General features: G+C 41.0%; 1 protein-coding gene across 2 annotated transcripts; it reads right to left on the bottom strand.

Moving 5' to 3' along the window:
* Positions 1-218: 218 nt before the first annotated feature.
* Positions 219-19,414, bottom strand: ubtd1a (ubiquitin domain containing 1a). 2 transcript variants are annotated; one of them, XM_084076981.1, is made up of 5 exons: positions 19,230-19,414; positions 15,713-15,799; positions 4,605-4,832; positions 1,780-1,965; positions 219-542 (listed from the first exon to the last, which is right to left on the bottom strand). In XM_084076981.1, the coding sequence occupies exons 1-5, from the start codon at positions 19,255-19,257 to the stop codon at positions 325-327; spliced, it is 747 nt and encodes a 248-aa protein (XP_083933107.1). In that variant the 5' UTR covers positions 19,258-19,414; the 3' UTR covers positions 219-324. The 2 variants fall into 2 exon arrangements, with proteins under 2 accessions (XP_083933107.1, XP_083933108.1); XM_084076982.1 differs by lacking the exons at positions 15,713-15,799; positions 19,230-19,414 and adding an exon at positions 13,295-13,562.
* Positions 19,415-20,645: the final 1,231 nt, after the last annotated feature.

A 20,645-nucleotide genomic window follows, 5' to 3' on the forward strand; every position in this document is an offset into this window, starting at 1 on the left:
GAGAAATGTGACGCCTACCCGGGGACCCAAACTATAGTGAAAATAGCAGATCTACAAGCTCACAACTCGTTGCACTCGTTGTCAGCTTGTAGATCTGCTATTTTCACAAGTTCTTATAAGTTGAATTTCTTAAGATTTTGGGGGAAAATCTATGAAATTCTCTTGAAAACTGAAAAATAAAAATGTAGTAAACGAAAAAAATAAGGATATTTACTCAGTCATGACCCATAAAAATGGGTCCGCAACCCAAAAATGGGTCTCGACCCACTACTTGGGAACCCCTGGTCTAGCCTCTCTAGCTCTTGTGTCCCTCTTTGTTTGATCTCAGCTGGCTGTGGCAGGAGGAGGAGGCTGGTTAACGATGACCTGGATCACAAACTCCTTCTGCATCTTGGTGTCCTGGAGGCGCGTCTTATCGGTGAGGAGCTTCCCAGAGAAGAACCACCTCTGGTGGGCGACGGCGATGTCCTCCTGGCCTTCTAGACGCTTCTTCAGCTCGCCGATGGAGTCCGCCATGGTGGCCGTAAGACACAAGTCCCTCCCTGTCAACCCACACACATTACACTAGTTTAGAGCAGTGGTTCTCAAACTTTTTCATGTCAAGGACCCCCAAATTGACACTTATTAGCCCGCGGACCCCCATTTCAAAAGATAAACCAGGGACCCCCATAAGAGAAGATATTTTACGGCTCTCTAGCAGTGATTCTCAACCATTTTCATTTCAAGGACCCCCCAGTTTGACATGCATTAGGGCTACGGACCCATCTCTGGGATCCCAATTCATATTGTAAAATCAATGTTAATTTAACTCTGAGAGTGTACAAATGGAACCAAATGGACCCGTGTGTTAGGGTCCATTTGGTTCCATTTGTACACTCTCAGAGTTACAGACCCATAAGGGTCCATTTGGTTCCTGTCCATCATTTAGCTGGGGACCCCCTGGAACCCCCTCAAGTACCCCTGGGGGTCCCCGGACCCCACTTTGAGAACCAATGGTTTAGAGCAGTAGTTTTTCATTGATATATATATTTGGCCACGGACCCCCATCTGAATTTGTCTTGTGCCAGGGACCCCCAGAAGAGAACATTTTGAGTGTTTTAAAAAAATTAATCTAAATTATTAAAACATTCCCAAACACTTTCAAGTTTTTTTCAAAAATGTTAAAAAAATAGCAGATGTACAGATTAGGGGTTAAATGATTGTGATGCTGCATCAACAAATTCAGCTGGGGACCCCCTGGAACCCCCTCAAGTCTCAACTATAATCAACCAGTGGTGCTTTGTAGTTGAGCTGAAAAACTGAATTATTTAGTCGTGGTCTCAATTGGGATAAAGACTTCTTCTCACTGGTGGTTTCAAATACAGCACTACAAGGACACAACCACGGTCATGGTCAAAGTTATGCATGAATGGGCGTATTTCCATTGTAAGTATCTCAACTTGGTATCCATGATCAGTAAGGCTACTCTACTGGGCAAATGTCAATGGTTAAGGTCACCAATCCGGTCCAAATTACATAATCATCCATATCTCAGGAATGGAGAGACGCTGAGACATGAGTTGTTGGTGCAGGCAGGCTCTGCACCTCCAGCTGGGTTTGTAATTGATTTATAATAACACTGAACATGAGTTATGAACCGTATTATTCTAAAAAACAGACACAAGATTACATGAAATATCACAGAAATATGCTATAATTGTGAAATGGGAATACTGGGCAGAAAAAGGAATAAGTTCTGGTGTTCCTGGGGACAGAAAATAAGGATAATGTTGTCCTTACCCGTTGACATGCGGACACGCAGTCTGAAGTCCTGTTTGGGTGGAGTGGGCGGGGCCTGTTTGTCTGTGTGGGCGGCGGTCTCGCCCCCGTTGAGCGTGTCACTGATCAGGTTGACGGGCGTGGAGAGAGCGTAGACTGGGAGCTGATAGCGGTTACCCAGCTCATCATAACTCTCTGTTAGAGAGCCTGTGGAACGAGACGAGAGAACCGTCACAATGTGCAACGTCTGTCAGACACTGATCTCACCAATCAGAGACAATAAGCCAGTGGTTCTCAAACTTTTTCATGTCAAGGACCCCCAAATTGACACTCATTACCCCACGGACCCCCATTGAAAAAATGTACTTAAAGTACCAAAAGTAAAAGTACTCATTGTGCAGAATGTCCTGTTTCACAAGTTTAAAATGCATAAGAATCTTTTCAAAATAGCAGATCTACAAGCTCACAATACGTCAAGCTTGTAAATCGGCTATTTTCGAATGGCCGGGAAAAAAATATATATGGTTGAAGTGGTTAATGTATGTTTTGTGATAATAATCTAAATATGCAAAGTAACAAGTAACTAAAGCTGTCAAATAATTGCAGTGGAGTAAAAGTATAATATTTGCCTCTGAGATGTAGTGGAGTAGAAGTAAAAGTACTGAAAATGGGAACTCCACTAAAGTAAAATTCCTCAAAAGTGAATTAAGTACAGTACTTAAGTAAATGTAATAGTTACTTCACGACACTGTCTGTAACTATGACTCCTGACGGGCCACAAACGGAAGCCGTCGTCCGTTTGTCATTTCTGTTCACGGAAATATATTTTATTTCCATTTCTGCTAAACGGCAAAGCTATAATATGCTTCCACTCATTCGATTTACGGCACAGGACAAAGTTACAACAACTGCAAAGGCTAGAAGGAAGTGGGGAGTATAGTCGGACGTCCGCTTTACAAACTTGGCATTTCTGAGACTGTGTGGTGGGAAGCATTTGAAAACTGTGTGAGTCAACAGTCTGTCTCCAGAGAGAGAGAGAGAGAGAGAGACTGGTCATGCTGACTAATTAAATAACAGTGTCGTGCGAGAAGGGTCAATGCCCAGTCCCATCAGGACATGGACAGAGGCTGTGTGGCGTTTTGCTTTATTAAGCCAAAGAGCAATTGTAATTATATCCCCCCCCCCCCCCCACACACACACACACACACACACACACACACACACACACACACACACACACACACACACACACACACACACACACACACACACACACACACACACACACACACACACACACACACACACACACACACACACACACACACACACACACACACACAGCAGACCCCACAGAAGGATTTTTCCATCCATCTCTGCCCTGTTTATCTGACTAACAATCCATCTGCTCTGGTCACACTCTCTGCTCTAGTCGCCCTGGTGACTGTTACGTAACGCTCATAGCGGTATAATCTCTTAGCAACTACACACACACACACACACACACACACACACACACACAGGACTCACACTGCAAAACTGTGCTGACAGTCTGAGAGTTATGATACATTGTTACGTACTGTAGCAAAGGAGGTTCACAGCTTTCATTTCTAGGAATACCTGTGTGTGTGTGTGTGTGTGTGTGTGTGTGTGTGTGTGTGTGTGTGTGTGTGTGTGTGTGTGTGTGTGTGTGTGTGTGTGTGTGTGTGTGTGTGTGTGTGTGTGTGTGTGTGTGTGTGTGTGTGTGTGTGTGTGTGTGTGTGTGTATACAGTAGGTTCCAGTAGTGGAAAGTAACTGTGTACAGAAACTCAAATACTGTACTTAAGTACAATTTTCAGTTTTTTTGTTTGACTTTACTGGAGTATTTCCAATATCGAATACTTTTACTTGTACTCCACTACATCTCAGAGGCAAATATTGTACTTTTACTCCACTACAATTATTTGAAAACTTTAGTTACTATACTTTGTAGAGTTAGATTATTATTACAAAATATGCATTAACCACTTCAGCCCTATATATTGCGGCTATTCGAAAATAGACAATCTATTTTCCTGAGCTTGTAGATTCAAAATATATTTTTATACATTTTGTAACGATCGTGAAATGGGACAGTCTGCACAAAGAGTACTTTTACTTTTGGTACTTTAAGTATATTTTGATGCCAATACTTTTGCACTTTTACAAAAGGTAAAGTACATTTCAAATACCGAACTTGTACGTGTAACAGACTATTTCTACAAATAGGGCATTGATACTTTTACTTAAAGTAATACTAGGTAACGTTTTCAGTAAAACTAAAGTTAAATTGTATATCTTTTGTAAGTGGCAAATGTTTCACAACACCCACTCCATGAATTTCACCTCCGAAAGCCTTTTATTTATATATTTTCTATTGAACGCTGTCGAGCATGACTTTCCCTCGGAAATTACGTCAGCTGGCCGGAAAAAGGAAGCGGAAATCCACCGGGTTCCTGTTTGGCCAGGAACTACCGCGCTAATAACAAAAGGAAACTCACGCTGATTTTAAGAGATTGTATGATTTGAAGAACGAAAAAAAAAACAGAAAAAGAAAACACAGCTCACAGTAACTAAGTAAGCTCCACTGGCTAAGAGAAACGATCCACAGATCGTATAAAACAATTAAAAGAACGCTTTTTGAAACACTTCCGTCTTCCGGTGAAAACGAATGGAATTCTGGGTAACAGAGGATAAACGAACGGCCTGCAGTGACGGTAATGACCAGCAGAGGCTGCTAAAAGTCGTTTTTTGGAAATTTGCACAGAACAACTTTAAGTAAAAACATGTGAGTACTTCTTCCTACCACTAGGGGCAGGGTTCTCACCATGGGGCAGAGTGATGCAGGCTCCATCCACTATGGCCTGTGCCAGTTCCAGGTCGTTGCACTCGGCGGCCAGGCCGGCGGCCCGCAGGGCGTCCCAGATCTCCTTCCGGCCGTCGAAGGCCGGCGCCGTGTCCCAGAACTCGTCCCTCTTGCTCCTCAGCTGGCCCTCCGTCATGGGGTACTCGCTCTTCCATTTCAGACGCTCCTTCCTCAGGGGCTCATTACGTCCTGGTGGTGAAGACATGACATTACAGGAATGATGATTCAACCTCCTCTCTCACTTAACCCTTTAAGACATTGGTTCTCAAAGTGGGGTACGGGGACCCCCAGGGGTACTTGAGGGGATACCAGGGGGTCCCCAGCTAAATGATGGATAGGAACCAAATGGACCCTTATGTGTCTGTAACTCTGAGAGTGTACAAATGGAACCAAATGGACCCTAACGGGTCCATTTGGTTCCATTTGTACACTCTCAGAGTTAAGTTAACATTGATTTTATAATATAAATTCAGGTCCCAGAGGTATAAATGCCATTAAATGGGGGTCCGTAGCCTAATACATGTCAAACTGGGGGTCCTTGACATTAAAATGGTTGAGAATCACTGCTAGAAAGCCATGTAAACCTTCTCTTATTGGAGTCCCTGGCTTATCTTTTCAAATGGGGGTCCGCGGGCTAATAAGTGTCAATTTGGGGGTCCTTGACATGAAAAAGTTTGAGAACCACTGCTTTAAGATCAGGGCAGTTTTTTTTTTAATAACTTATGTTGCTATAAAACGTAAATGATATGTATTTGGCCGTGGACTCCCATCTCAAAATATTTTGTTCCAGGGACCCCCAGAAGCAAAGATTTGAGTTAAAAATGTGTATATATATATATGTATTAAAAGATTTGCACAAATTGTCAGGATTTTTCAAAAATAGCAGATCTAAAATATACAAGCTCATACAAGCTCATAGTGCGGCACTCGGTGCCGTGCTATGAGCTTGTAGATCTGCTATTTTTGAATAGCCAAAGAAATCTTAAAATGACACAGTGCGTTCCCGGTCTTAATGGGTTAATGTGTGACGAGTGCCGCGCTATGAGCTTGTAGATCTGCTATTTTTGAAAAAATCTTTGTGAATATTTGTGCAAATATTTGAGTATATACATTTTTTAAAGGGAACATTTTTGACTCAAATATTTGCTTCTGGGGGTCCCTGTTAGGCTACAAAATATTCTGAGATGGGGATCACATATACAGAACATACATATAGGCCTTATTTTGGGGGTCCTTGCATGAAAAAGGTTGAGCACCAAAAATAAACAATAGTTTTTTCAGAAAACTGTTAGGATATTGATAGGAATAGACTATGTGACAACCAGGAATAGTTTGGTGACCACAGGAGAGACTGGTGACAGCCGGAATGTAGACGGCATCCCGGGAGCAGTATGGGTTAGCGCCCCAGGCTGTGTCTTCCGTGAGGAAGAAGCCCAATAAACCCGCGGTGAGGCCTTTAGGAGGGCCATTCAATCAATCTGCAAGTGGAGCCTGCAGTACCACCACGGCCCAAGGAACCTTCACGCCAGAAGGAAATGTTTGGATCGGGGCGGTGCACCTGATCTGGCGCAGCGCTCAGGTCCTGGACCTGGTGAGACGAAGGAGGAGCCCGGCCAGGAGACAACCCACAGAGCCTAGTCCCTCCACGTGCCAGAGCCTCCCCGAGTCCCGGCAGAGTACTTCCGGAGAAGCGGACTGAGTGGCCCTGTCTTGCCCTGTAGGACTGACCGTGGGTAGCTACTGGGACGTAAGTCGGGGCTTGATCAACCCTGGCTGGGTCACCTGGGTGTACTGTATGTTGTATGTTGCGAGACCCAAAACACCCTATGACCCCAGGCTACAACACTGATGATAAGTCCCAGTTGCATCCATGTGATGTTTTCTTCATCAATAGGATGTAGAAGACATTTTGTCGAATCGGTCTCAGGTCTAAATGGGTTCAGAACAAGGGGCAAGGCTTGGATATTTACGATGAGGCCAACACGGAAGCTTATGAATGGCCAGAGTGGCGCTGTTTTACCCTGCGCCGACCTGAAGTGTCAGAAAGAATTTATTTTAGCGCAAGTGAATGGGTTTTTGACAAACTTTAGACTAGATTTTCTTACCGTAATAAAAATTGGCATAAATTCTATATGCTTCCAGTTGCTAGTTTAAAGTCTCCTTTCAATCATCATGATATGCGTTTTGCTAAATTATGGTCCCATTTATTCTAAAATTGACGATAAAGTAGGCTATGCTCCAGGAGGGGCGGGATGATTTGATTGACAACCTACACAACCAATAGCATTCATTCCCCGCCCCCGCTCTTGATTGACAAGCTACCCAACCAATAGCATTTTTGGGGGTGTTTTCCGGTTCGCTGGTCACGTGTCTGGTCTCAACCAATAGCGTTTGAGTTCCGGACGTGGCCAACTGTATATATTAACGATGGAGGAATGCATGTTCCTGAACTATCGGCTTCATTTTCGTTCTGTAGAAAGCAGGGGAGTGGCTTTGTCCATTCTTTTTTACAGTCTATGGTTCAGAATAGTACTCAAGGTACTGTGGACAGTGGGGTACTTTGGGTGGCACAGGGGTATATATACAGTTCCTGCCCACCACCACAGACACAAGGGGTTTGAATCCACAGCGGTGACTCTGTTGTATAAATACATACGACACATAATTGATGATGTACATAAACCTCACATCTCAAAATCTTGCAACGTACAACCCAACTGCCACACATGTCTTCAGTGCAGTTATAATGCTGTTGCACTCTGGATAGAGGAATCAGCACTATTACCCTGTTCACAGCCATGCATGGCAGCATATTGTAATCACTCCTGTCTGCAGTGGTGGAAAAAGGACTCAAATGTTTTATGTACTTGAGTAAAAGTACAAAAGTATTGGTATCAAAATGTACTTAAAGTACCAAAAGTGAAAGTACTAAAATGTTTGAAAATAGCAGATCTACAAGCTAACAACGCGTCGCGATGCGACGCGTTGTTAGCTTGTAGATCGGCTATTTTCAAATAGCCTATGTATAAAATAGGGCTAAAGTGGTTAATGTATGTTTGATAATGTACTCATTTATATCTGCAAAGTAACTAAAGTTTTCAAATAATAGTAGTGGAGTAAAAGTACAATATTTGCCTCTGAGATGTAGTGGAGTAGAAGTAAAAGTACTGAAAATGGGGAATACTCCAGTAAAGTAAAAAATCCTCAAAAGTGTACTTAAGTACAGTACTTGAGTAAATGTACTTAGTTACTTTACACCACTGCCTGTCTGTACTGTGTGTCTGTGAACAAAATAACTCCAGAAGGGCTGCGCTGCTTTCTGCTAAACTTGCTGAGAATGATCAGTAGGCTGCCCTGAAGAGATACACCACTTTCAACCTGCCGTCACTGTATCAGGATGTCATTATAGGGGAAAATGTTCAAAAAATGTTCAAGCATTCTCAAAAGAATAGTGAAAACAGCCGATGTACAATGTAAGACCTGGAAAGCATTTCTCCTTTTAGATTTTAACCACTTTATTATTTTACATTTTGGCTATTCAAAGATAGCCAAAGTCTATTTTATTATATATTTATTATTCCTAAAAAAAAAAAAATGTAAATCTTTCAATATAACTTACTATTATATAATTGACAAAAGCTCTGAAAGTTCGTCCGGGGTAAGCAAGCACAGGATCACTCCATTTGCCCCGAAACTTGCCACAGACTGTTGATCAGAGCTATGGCTATGTTTTAGGCATCTTACCTCCACCTCCATCTGTAATCAGAATCAGACCCTCAGCCTGATAGGGCAGGTTGCCATAGCAACCATATACAGGAAGTTTGACCTCTTTATCACAATTACGGCAAACTCAAAGCGGCCCTGACATCTAGTATCTTTTAATTGGAACTAAATATTTTGAGATGGGAGTCCGTGGCCAAATACATATAATTGTGGGGGTCCTTGAACCACTGATATTATAGCAACATACAGTACGTTTTTTCAAAAAACTGTCAAAAAAAATAAAACTATCAAAAAAATTAAATCTGCTATTTTTGAATAGCCAAAGAAGTCTAAAAATAACACAGATGAGTTCCCGGTCGTAATGGGTTAACAAAAATGACGTAAATGTCACATCTCAGGAACAGAATGAACAGATGTTGGTGTGGGGGGTATAGGGTTTACACCTTCATGAGCCTGTTTTGACTCATGATGTAATATTCTCTTTGTTTACGTACAACAACCCCTGAGCTCATCTTACATCTGTGAGGGTAAACAAACCCTCCTGTGTCACACGCTCACTGCAGAGGAACAACACATATAACACAGATATGTATGATATTATCCCACACATATAATATTATATAGACTAAACTCACTGTGGAGTTTGAGTGCCTTGAGACATTGGTTCTCAAAGTGGGGTCCGAGGACCCCCAGGGGTACTTGAGGGGGTTCCAGGGGGTCCCCAGCTAAATGATGGACAGGGACCAAATGGACCCTTATAGGTCTGTAACTCTGAGAGTGTACAAATGGAACCAAATGGACCCTAACGGGTCCATTTGGTTCCATTTGTACACTCTCAGAGTTAAATTAACATTGATTTTACAATATATATTGGGGTCCCAGAGACATACATGCCATTAAATGGGGGTCCGTAGCCCTAATGCATGTCCAACTGTGGGTCCTTGAAATTAAAATGGTTGAAATCACTGCTAGAGAGCTGTAAAAAATCTTCTCTTATGGGGGTCCCTGGCTTATCTTTTCAAATGGGGGTCCGCGGTCTAATACGTGTCTATTTGGGGGTCCTTGGCACGAAAAAGTCTGAGAGCCACTGCCTTGAGAGACTTCAAACAGAGACCGTTTACAGCGTGCAGCAGGTGTCACTTCTACTATGACAGACCTGGCAGCAGTGCAAAGAAGAAGTGATATATCTACGCGGGAGGAAGGTCACTTTGATACACAGAGAGAGGCAGGGAAATCAAAGGGATTATGTATAGTGTCATGGATTACTGCGGTAGCCAGTGAGAGACAGACACGCGCACACGCACACACACACACACACACACACACACACACACACACACACACACACACACAGAGGATTATAGTCAGTAATCAGGATCTACATAACAGGATTTATCTTCCACTGTTCCACATGGCATTGCAAGGAGAGACAAACACTCTGCAGGCAATGAGAGGCAAAAACAACAACAACACAAACCACAGGGACTCTGTTAGAAGTCTTTACCAACCCACTTGTTATAGGGCGAAAATGACTGGCTGAAAAAACTCAGCGGTGGAAAAAGTACTTAATTGTTTTACTTAAGTAAAATTATTAATACTGCAATGTAGAAATACTGATCTGTTCAAAGTAAAAGTCCAGAATTCTAAATCTACTTGAGTAAAAGTACACAATATACCTAAAGTTCTAAATTAAAAGTCCTCATTATGCAAAATGTCCCATTTCACAAGTTTTCAAATGTATAAAATGTATACCAAAAAAATTAGCAGATCTACAAGCTGACAATGTGTCGCATCGCGACGCTTTGTCAGCTTGTAGATCTGCTATTTTCAAATGGCCGAAATGTATATAGGGCTGAAGTGGGCAATGTATGTTTTGTAATAACAATCAAAATCTACAAAGTAACTAGTAACTAAAGTTTTAGTAAAAGTACAGAAAAGTAAAAGTACAGAAAATTGGAAATACTCCAGTTAAGTGAAAATACCTCAAGTACAGGACTTGAGTGAATGTACTTAGTTACTTTACACCACTGAATAAACTTGCTGTCATTATAACCTAATACACACTTTGTTGACCGGGGTCCCCCAGGGGTCTATACTAGGTCTCCTCCATTGTCCCTCTATATCAGATCTCTTGGCCTACATTAGGACATGCCCAGAACAGGGATGGGCTAGGGTTCATGTGGTTACAAACATGGACACTGTTGTTGTATAAACATGGCCATCCTCCAAGCTTCAGCTCAACCACATGCTGTGTTGTTTATGTGTGTGTGTGTGTGTGTGTGTGTGTGTGTGTGTGTGTGTGTGTGTGTGTGTGTGTGTGTGTGTGTGTGTGTGTGTGTGTGTGTGTGTGTGTGTGTGTGTGTGTGTGTGTGTGTGTGTGTGTGTGTGTGTGTGTGTGCGCGCGTGCGTGTGTGTGTGTGCCCAGGCAGATACTGTACAGTATGTGCCTGGGTACAAACAGTATCCTATTTTTATGAGTAATATTTTATTTACAAACTACAAAGGCAGAGGCTTTACATTTTCTGAAATCTGTGCTCCTTTCCTTAAAAGGGTCCCTGGCTAATAAGCCAAATAAGCCTTAATACATTATAATTTCCCTCACCTGAAATATTTCATTTATTTTAGAAATGGTTCATCTTTTACCCAAGAGGGACAATAATGCCCGTCACAAGTTGATGATGTCATATGTCCATGTGTGTTCTATAGCCCTATGGAATGTATGGAATGCATATGCAAATAAAACAATTAAAATATAGATTTGATATATATATATATACATATTAACATTAGGAAGTATTAAGTTGGTTTTCATTTTCACATGCATTCCACAAATTCCATAGGGCTAGACCCCATACATTATAACTAGACCCCACATGGAGAAACGGTAGGATCGTAAGGTATAGTAACGTATTGGTGTTCCAGATCTAAATGGGGTTTTAACTTGTGTTCCATTACACGTACGGGGGAAGTTTTTGTTTTGTTTAATTATCGATGTGAATATTGATGTGAAAACGTAATTGTATTTGGATTGTAATGTATCTCGACGACACTGCAAATGAGGGCAACCTCAATGTTCTTTTTGAGAATAAATAAAGGTTTGAATGAATGAATAAGTCGATTATTTCCTCTCTTTCTTCAAACCCTGTGTGTGTGAATTCAACGTCAACCTAAAGGCCTTGTTGCTGCATGCATGTGTTAGCGTTCTAGCCAACACAGTATTGTATAATTAAACAGCACTGTATTATTAGATATTATACTGTATTATTAAACAATACTACATTGTCAGTATTGTATCAACATTAGACAAACTCTGCCCAGACAGAGTCAAGCAGCTACATTCTGATAAATACAGGCAGCATAGAACAATGTAATGATAAATGAGTTCTTACAAAATGATCTGCATTAACCCATTAAGAACGGGGAAGCCTATGTTGTTATACCTTTAAAACCGGGGAAGCATCTGTGTCATTTTAGATGTTGCTATGTATATAGCAACAGGAATCTTTTCAATTTTTTGACAAAAAAAATTAAGTTTTTCTGAAAATAATAATAGATGAGGTCAACTGTCATTACCGCTACAGTTAGGCAAAAGGACAGTTGGAGGTCTTTGTGACGATACTAGGTCCCACATATGGATCTCTAAGCACTAGACACTGATCAACACTCCACTAGAATATGGTTATCCTGTAAGTATTGAAGCTTTATATTTCCTAAGTAAACCTCTTGGCTGGTGGTACACCTTACTGGAATGAAGGTAAAGGGTATCAAATACTGTTCCTATGTCATCCCAGTCCGTCCAATCTGAACTTGAAGGCGACTGGTCCACAACAAAAAGAGTTCCCTAGTATAAAGTCTAGTTACCTGGAATCCAAGTTTATCAGTATCTTAGTAAAACTGACTAAATCTAACCACACAAGTGATACGTTGTCCTTTCTGCATATCCAACTATGTAACATTGTAAACCACAGGGAGAATGCCGCACTGCAAACCTACTAAATATAATTTACTATGTTCATTATAGTATGTTATGATCTCATAATCATTATGAGCATTAATAGGACTTCATGCAGACACCAGAGATTGTGTCACAAATACATGCACTCCTTTACAGTTCCTCTTTCACTAATATATAGGCCCAAAATGGCTATTGACATACATAACTACTAATACATACAAGCTCAGCAACCTCAACAGTAAAGGTCCTTACACACCGGGGGCGATTTTTTTCATGCGAATAATATGTTTTTTTTTAAAAACCTTATAAAGCCAATGCAAGCTTCCACATCAGTTTCGCGGAGTGAAAAAGCGTCTGAATTTTGCGTATATTCGCCGGTGTGTAATGACCTTTAGTCTACCAAAGTCTACATGTCCCTGATCAAAATGCCATTGTCCAATTCAGCCTCACAATAAATAGTGATAGAGATTTTACCAACAGTCTTTTTCCCCTCCATTTGTTTAAGCCAGGGTGATTAAGATATAGTTAATAACTCGAGTCAATGCTGAATATGGATGATTTAGCTTGTGTTATCCGTCTGCAGGAAACATATAATACCAGAGTAATGCAGAGTAAAAAGATTTCCGTGACAAGAAAACGCTACTCATTTTGAGTCAATATTTACCATGAGTTAAGGAGACGATATTTTAGAAGTAAAAATGCTTCTTCTACAGTTTACACAAAGTCTCTGTCGGGTGGAAACCTCATTATGTCCAAAACTGTGACTTTTCAGGATTCAAATTCAAAAGCAGCAGATCTACAAGCTCGAAACGTGGCGCGAAGCGACACGTTTCGAGCTTGTAGATCTGATACTTTTGATACTTTTGCGTGACGCTGTAGTAAGATCAAGTAGAGCATTGAAAAAACTAAAAAAAGTTAGATTATGGAGATAGGAGGTTTCTGGCCCCTGACAGCAGCGATAAGCAGTACTTACTTTTCGGCACCACTTTGATGGGAAAGTCCCTGCTGGAATGATAGCTGTGGCCCCTGGAGTTAGTCACTCCCATGACGACGCTTATTCTCTCGCAAGTTTAACTAACGCACTTCCAAAATCAGCATTTGAGAGAAAAGAAGAATCCAGAAAGTATGAAAGTATGAGATCCTAACAATGCCAGCATGCAAACCGCCACAGTCCTTCCTGTATGCAGTCACTGCCAACCGTCACGGCAACAAGCTTGACCTGCTTCCTCAAACATTAACACACACACACACACACACACACACACACACACACACACACACACACACTGTCTAATTGTGTCCCTTCTATCTAATAACAAACACCCGAAAATACCACAGGATCAGTTGGTGTAAGGCAGCAGCACAGCGCTAGGTGAGGGGAAACCTGTCCCTCGTGTCCAGGCTGTGGAGAGAGACAGCTTCTTTACACAAGAGAGTCTAATCCTATCAGCCCTATTTAAAGGCATGAGTTAGAAATACCAAGGGCAAGATGGCCAACCCATTAATAGACTGTAAAGCCATGTCTAGTATACATTCTATTAGTGGTGGACCCTATTTGCAGGTGTACCGTCTCTCTCACGGCCCATTGTTTTGTTTCTCTGTTCTTTGGCATATCGATGGCCAAGGTTCAGTGCAAAGCGGAATGGTAATAATTCATATTTTTTCAGATGCAAAGCTGTCTTAGTACAGGGCTCGAGGTGTGCGTCTGTCTGTCTGTCTGTCTGACTGCGAGTATATGCAGAATATATGCTGCATACTGTATATGCAATATTCAGGTTCATATATGTGCATTTATGTGGATTTAAAATATGTTATAGCTTACATATTTCCACATGCCAGTCAGGTTCATATATTTGCATATATGTCATACATAATGCCTAGCTTTTATATATATATTAGAATAAAAAAATAATAATAATAAAAAAAAAAATATATATATATATATATATATAACTGTCAATTGTCTATGCTCTGCTGTTTTATGGTAGGGCCTACTTATTGCATAAAGACTGTAGTATTAGGATTGTATTAGGCTCTGTGTACGACTGTAGTTCCCTTTTCTAGAAGGGGGCATAAACATTTCCTGTTATGGGTCAAGTCTATGATAGAATAAGGTCGGGTCAGTCCACGGGCCAGGCAGGCACCATTGACGCGCATGGGAGGCAAAACTGGAACCGGGAGTTCGATGAAAGCCGGCTGGACCAGTTTGTGAACAAACACTATTTCTGAACAATTGAGTCCTTTGTCAGTTAATCAGTTCAGGAATATAAAAGAAGACATCATCACAGGTTGTTTTCCAATCACTTGTTTTTCGTAATTCATAATTGTATTGCGGCACTTAACAGCGGCATGTATCGTTTCTGGCTCGGCAGTATCACGAGATGTGCTTGTCAGGTTGTCAATGATGGACAGTCTCGCGATACTTTGGCACGTTCAGAAATGTACTTTGTGCTCTTTAGATAGAGCGTACACATCGAAAAGCAACACAGCACGTTGGTCACATCCCGACATTTGGATCATAATGTCTAGCCTTTGATTGCCTTAGAATAACATTTTTAACATGTTTGATACACGTTACTGATTATAGAGAATGTTAAATTATTGTAATCCGTTCTTGATTTCCTGCACAATGGATTAATCAAACTCATGTGTGGTTAGGTGTGAATGGCATTTAGGCAGCTCAAATCATTGTCTTTGAAAAGACTACATACTGTAACATCTTATAAAAACCCAATTGAGCACATACTGCTGCTTTTCTTTAAGGTGAAAAAGGTCTGCAAAATCTATTTATTACATATTGATCATTAGGTCGTGCGCGCATTGCGCTGCCGCTTGGTGCAGGCACGCAGTCTTTAATTCGTTTTAATGAACATTAAATGCAAAAGATATACCGGTAGGCTACACCAAAATAATCTAACACAGATAACCTTGTGCCCATGCCATAAGCACCCGGCAGTGCAGTAGTTATGTTGTTTATCATTTCTAAAATGATTTAAGCATCTACGTGTTCATGTGTTTGTTGTTGAAAAAGACATCAAGCCGTGGGCTATTGTTAGCACCATAGTAGCCGTCTGTCTGTGTCGGCTCTCAGGTGCAGAGAAAGGACTAAACTACTCTTTTAACAGGCTAATAGCCGATCTACATGCTCAGTAAGCTTGTAGATCTGCATTTGCATTATTTATTTTTATCTTGAAAAGAAATGTGAACTATTTGGAATCTTTCTGAAACATTTTAACAACACAAATCTTGCATGGGGGATCCCTGGCACAGAATATTGTCAGATGGGGGTCCGCGGCCAAATATACATTGATTGGGGGGTCTTTGACATGGAAAGGTTTGAGAACCACAGTTGTAAGGAATATACACATAGATCCAGGACAGAGATTCTTACCTCCACGTTTTTTGCTTCTTGCAATGTCTCTGGTCGTCCCCTGTCCGTCTACACGATTCCTGCCCACACAGCCCCCCACCACGGATCCTACATTACATACAGAGACAAAAAATGAAGCATCTATCAGTCATACAGTACATCACTATGAGCTTGTAGATCTGAATTTTTTTGAATAATCTTGAAAATTTGTGCAAATATATTTAACTCCAATATTTGCTTCTGGTCCCTCGAACACAATATTTTGAGATGGGGGTCCGCGGCCAAAACATTTTTTTGTCCTTGACATGAAAAAGTTGGAGCACCACTGATATAGCAACATTACGGTTAGGATTTAGAACATATTTTTAGATACAGTATGTATTTGGCCGTCATCTCAAAATGCTTTTTCCAGGGACGCAAAGATTTTAGTTAAAAATGTTTGCTCTAAAAAAAAATAAAAAAAATTATATATATATATATATATATATATATATATATATATATATATGTATATATATATTCAAAGATTTGCACACAATTTCACGATTTTTCAAAAATAGCAGATCTACAAGCTCGCCGCGCTATGAGCTTGTAGATCTGCCATTTCTGAATAGCCAAAGTATAAAATAATGGTTTAAGTGGTTACACAGATGCGTTCCCGGTTTTAATGGGTTAAAGGCCTACTTCACCCATTTTCAAACTGTCTTCATATAATTGTTCCTCACTATTGCTCATTATAAGATGCCACCATTTCTCTCTATTTGCTCTGTGTCTCAGAGGAGGGCTGTGGACAGTTCAGAAACCTGCCTACCAGTGACATCACCAGTGGGCAGGTATGGTCATTTCAAACAAGATTTCAACCTTTTATTTTTGAGCGGTGTAGCCGCTCCTATAAGTGGGTTTGGGACCCATCCGTCGTGAAAATTTGTCTTTCGCTGTACTGTGATTGGCTGACTCTATTCAGACCCTTTTAGCTGTTCCGTGATTGGCTGACTCTATTCAGACCCTTTGCTTTGATTGGCTAGCGAGACGCATGATGAAATTAATAACCTATAAATAGCAAAAAAATACTTTTTTTTTTAAGTGAGCTTCCATCACTGTGATGACCACTGTTGTTTTTAAACAACACCGCTCACTTCACACTGACATTATTAATGCAAGAGAATAGAAACAGAGGACATTGTTCTTGCATTTAAACAAAAAAAAGTTGAAATCTTGTTTGAAATAACCAAACCTGCCGACCAATGATGTCACTGGTAGTAGGTATGGTCGGAACTCTCCACAGTATCTGTAGGCTACAAATGAGTAGCATACAGATACTCAAATAAATGTACTTAAAAGGGATAGTTCACCCCCAAAATGACGTTTTTCTATGTATTAGTCACTCCATCACATTCCTAAGCCAATCATTTGATGACCAGGTAGGCAGCCGTTCCGGTTGGAGACACAAAGGAGACTCTTTCTGTCTCCTACCCGGAACCGCTGCCGTTCATCAAAATTAAAACAACAAAAAACATCCATGGGGTGACTAATCAAAAGGGGGGAAAAAAATGTTTTGGGGGTGAACTACACCTTTAAGTACAGAACACAATTAAATGTACTTAGTTACTGCTCAATGGCAAAATGAGAATGAATGTTTATCATCAGCAATAGGCCTATAATGTTGCAAAGGTGTCCCTGATGATGAAACATCAAATAACATGACTATTTAAAAAAAGCATGATCTCTGAAGTAGTGAAGTGACACTAGTCTGTCACATCAGTGGTGTCCGGGCACCCCCAGGGGTCCTTGAGGAGGTCCCAGGGGGTCCCCAGCAAAATGTGTGAATATAGCATCACATTACATTACATTACATTACAGTCATTTAGCAGACGCTTTTATCCAAAGCGACTTACAATAAGTGTATTCAACATAGGTAGGGAACGAAAACTACTAATCACCAGAAGTTTTAAGTACATTTCCTGCAAAAACAAGCAACCAAGAGTATACCTAGCGCTAAGGTAAAAGTGCAATATATAATAATATCAATATCACAATAATTTTAACCTTTTACACTTTGGCTATTCAAAAATAGCAGATCTACAGGCTCATAGTGCGCCACCGAGTGCCGCGCTATGAGCTTGTAGATCTGCTATTTAAAAAAAATCTTGAAGATTCATGCAAATCTTTGAATATTTCAATATTTCCTTTAAAGCGATCATTTTAACACAAATCTTTGCTTCTGGGGGTCCCTGGCACAACATATTTTCAGATGTGGGGTCCGCGGCCAAACATATATCAATAATTGATATATGTTTGGCCGCGGACCCCCATCTAATCAATTTAGGGGTCCCTGGCATGAAAAGGTTTGAGAAGCACTGCATTAGATCACTGGGACATGTGTATGCTGCTGGACTGTCACGTGTCCAGACAGCTGACCCTGACAGACCAGTGCTCCATATGGCAGTGGTTCTCAAACTTTTTCATGTCAAGGACCCCCAAATTGACACTTATTAGCCCGCAGACCCCCATTTGAAAAGATAAGCCAGGGACCCCAATAAGAGAAGATGTTTTAGGCTCTAGCAGTGATTCTCAACCATTTTTTATTTCAAGGACCCCCAGTTTAACATGTATTAGGCTACGGACCCCCATTTAATGGCATTTATACCTCTGGGACTCGAATTTATATTGTAAAATCAATGTTAATGTAACTCTGAGAGTGTACAAATGGAACCAAATGGACCCGTTAGGGTCCATTTGGTTCCATTTGTACACTCTCAGAGTTACAGACCCATAAGGGTCCATTTGGTTCCTATCCATCATTTAGCTGGGGACCCCCTGGAACCGCCTCAACTAAGTACCCCTGGGGGTCCCCGTACCCCACTTTGAGAACCAATGCCATATGGCATCACTGCATGCTCCTAGCTCCGACGGAACCTCTCCCTCCGCTGTATAGCTCCGAGATGAGGTTCCTCGTTTGTCTCTGCCGTTTGTTTTCGAGATTGTCACACATTTTCCACTTTACATGTTTCTTACCCCTTTCTGCACATCGTATCCAAAAAGTAAAGCATTTCCGCCACTCTCTCAGATGTTTTAAGTTCTAGCGCACCATAAAATCTATCCAACGAGTTGAAGAAAGTATTTAATTTGCCTCGGTCTTCATCCGGTTACATGTTTTTAAGACATTGCGCAAGAGTTGCGCCCGTAGAGATAACATTACTGATTCCCCTACTGGTCAAATGTTGAATTGCATCTTCTAATGCAAAATATTATGGAACCGGATGAAGACCGAGGCAAATTAAATACTTTCTTCAACTCGTTGGATAGATTTTATGGTGCGCTAGAATTTAAGTGCAGTACTTAAGTAAATGTACTTAGTTACTTTACACCACTGCTCCTCTAATATGCATTTTACATTTTGAATTCCGGACTTTTACTTGTAACAGAGTACTTCTACATTGCAGTATTGCTACTTTTACTTAAGTAAAACATTTAAGTACTTTTCCCACCACTGGATAATAGTATGTAGATAGATACGAGTAGATACAATGTATCCTACCAGAGATCCAGTCAGATAGATGATGCATCAGTCTGCAGTGTGTCAACACATCCAACAACTCGTTACAAAGTTTCCAGTGGATCCACTGGATCTCCTGATGATGATGAGACGATAGAGAAACAGATCTATATATATAGTCAGCAGTTTGACGTGTTCTGATTTATAGAACCATTAACACCCCCCACCGTGCAACGAGGAATATCCACGACTGATCACATGATCACATGATCACACAAACACCTTTCTGCAGATAAAACACTAAAATGAATAAATGTCTCTTCCAGATGACTAGAGTAAACAGTGGGAGGGGCCTTCTTCATCATCATCATCCTCATACAACCTGCTGGTTGTAATGTGATCAAATTAAATCCCCATTGCGTCTGGTGCGCATGCGCAACCTGAACCACCTCTCATCTTCTCTACAGTCAACCCCCCCCCTCCAGTCTGTAATGTGTCAACCTGAGCTATGATGCCTCTAGTGGTGGACATTAACCAGTGGTGTAAAGTAACTAAGTACATGTACTCATCAAGTACTGTACTTTTTTTTTTTTTTGTAATGTTTTATTGTTGTAACTGACTGCTGGTGTGCCAAAGACAAATTTCCATTTTATGTCAATTTAATGGACAATAAAGTTTTCTTTATCTTTATCTTTACTTAAGTACAATGTTGAGGTATTTTTTGGCGGTGCAACCGCCCCTATATGTGAGGTTTGGACCCCCACCCCATTGCACCCCCCCAACCCTGCGCTGTGATTGGCCACCATTGTACCCCCCTAACCCTGCACCGTGATTGGCCACCATTGTACACTGGTTGACTCTATTCAGGACTGTGATTGGCTAGTGAAACACATGACACATGTGCAGTCCTATAAATAGGACTGTGCACTTAAAAAAAAACACATTTATGTTTTTAGCGGCGCTAGCCGCTCTATACCTTTAGGTATAGAGCGGATATTAGCCCTCTATGCCTGGCTTTTGCGTCAACGTTCTGATTGGTCAGGTGCGCCAACGTTCTGATTGGTCAGGTGCGTCAACGTTCTGATTGGTCAGGTGCGCCAAAGTTGTGATTGGTCACTATTCATGACATCACTATGATGTCATGAATATAGAATTCGATGTCTATATAAACGATGACAATGACTTCATCTTATTATTCATTTGGCTAAAGTCTCCGTCTAGGTAAGTTATTTAAAGTTAATATGACGAATAGAAAGAGAAAGATACAAGAACAGATGAAGGGTGAATGTATAGAAAGTCTGAGTTCGGGACCCAGTCATCCGTTATGACAGAATGGTTTGATAGAGACGATCGAGAATCCAAGAGTCCGTTAAGGTTCTGATTGGTCAGGCCCGTCAAGGTTCTGATTGGTCAGGCCCGTCAAGGTTCTGATTGGTCAGGCCCGTCAAGGTTGTGATT

Source organism: Gymnoscopelus microlampas, assembly GCF_963454915.1.
Source record: "Gymnoscopelus microlampas genome assembly, chromosome: 13".
NCBI classification, from domain to species: domain Eukaryota; kingdom Metazoa; phylum Chordata; class Actinopteri; order Myctophiformes; family Myctophidae; genus Gymnoscopelus; species Gymnoscopelus microlampas.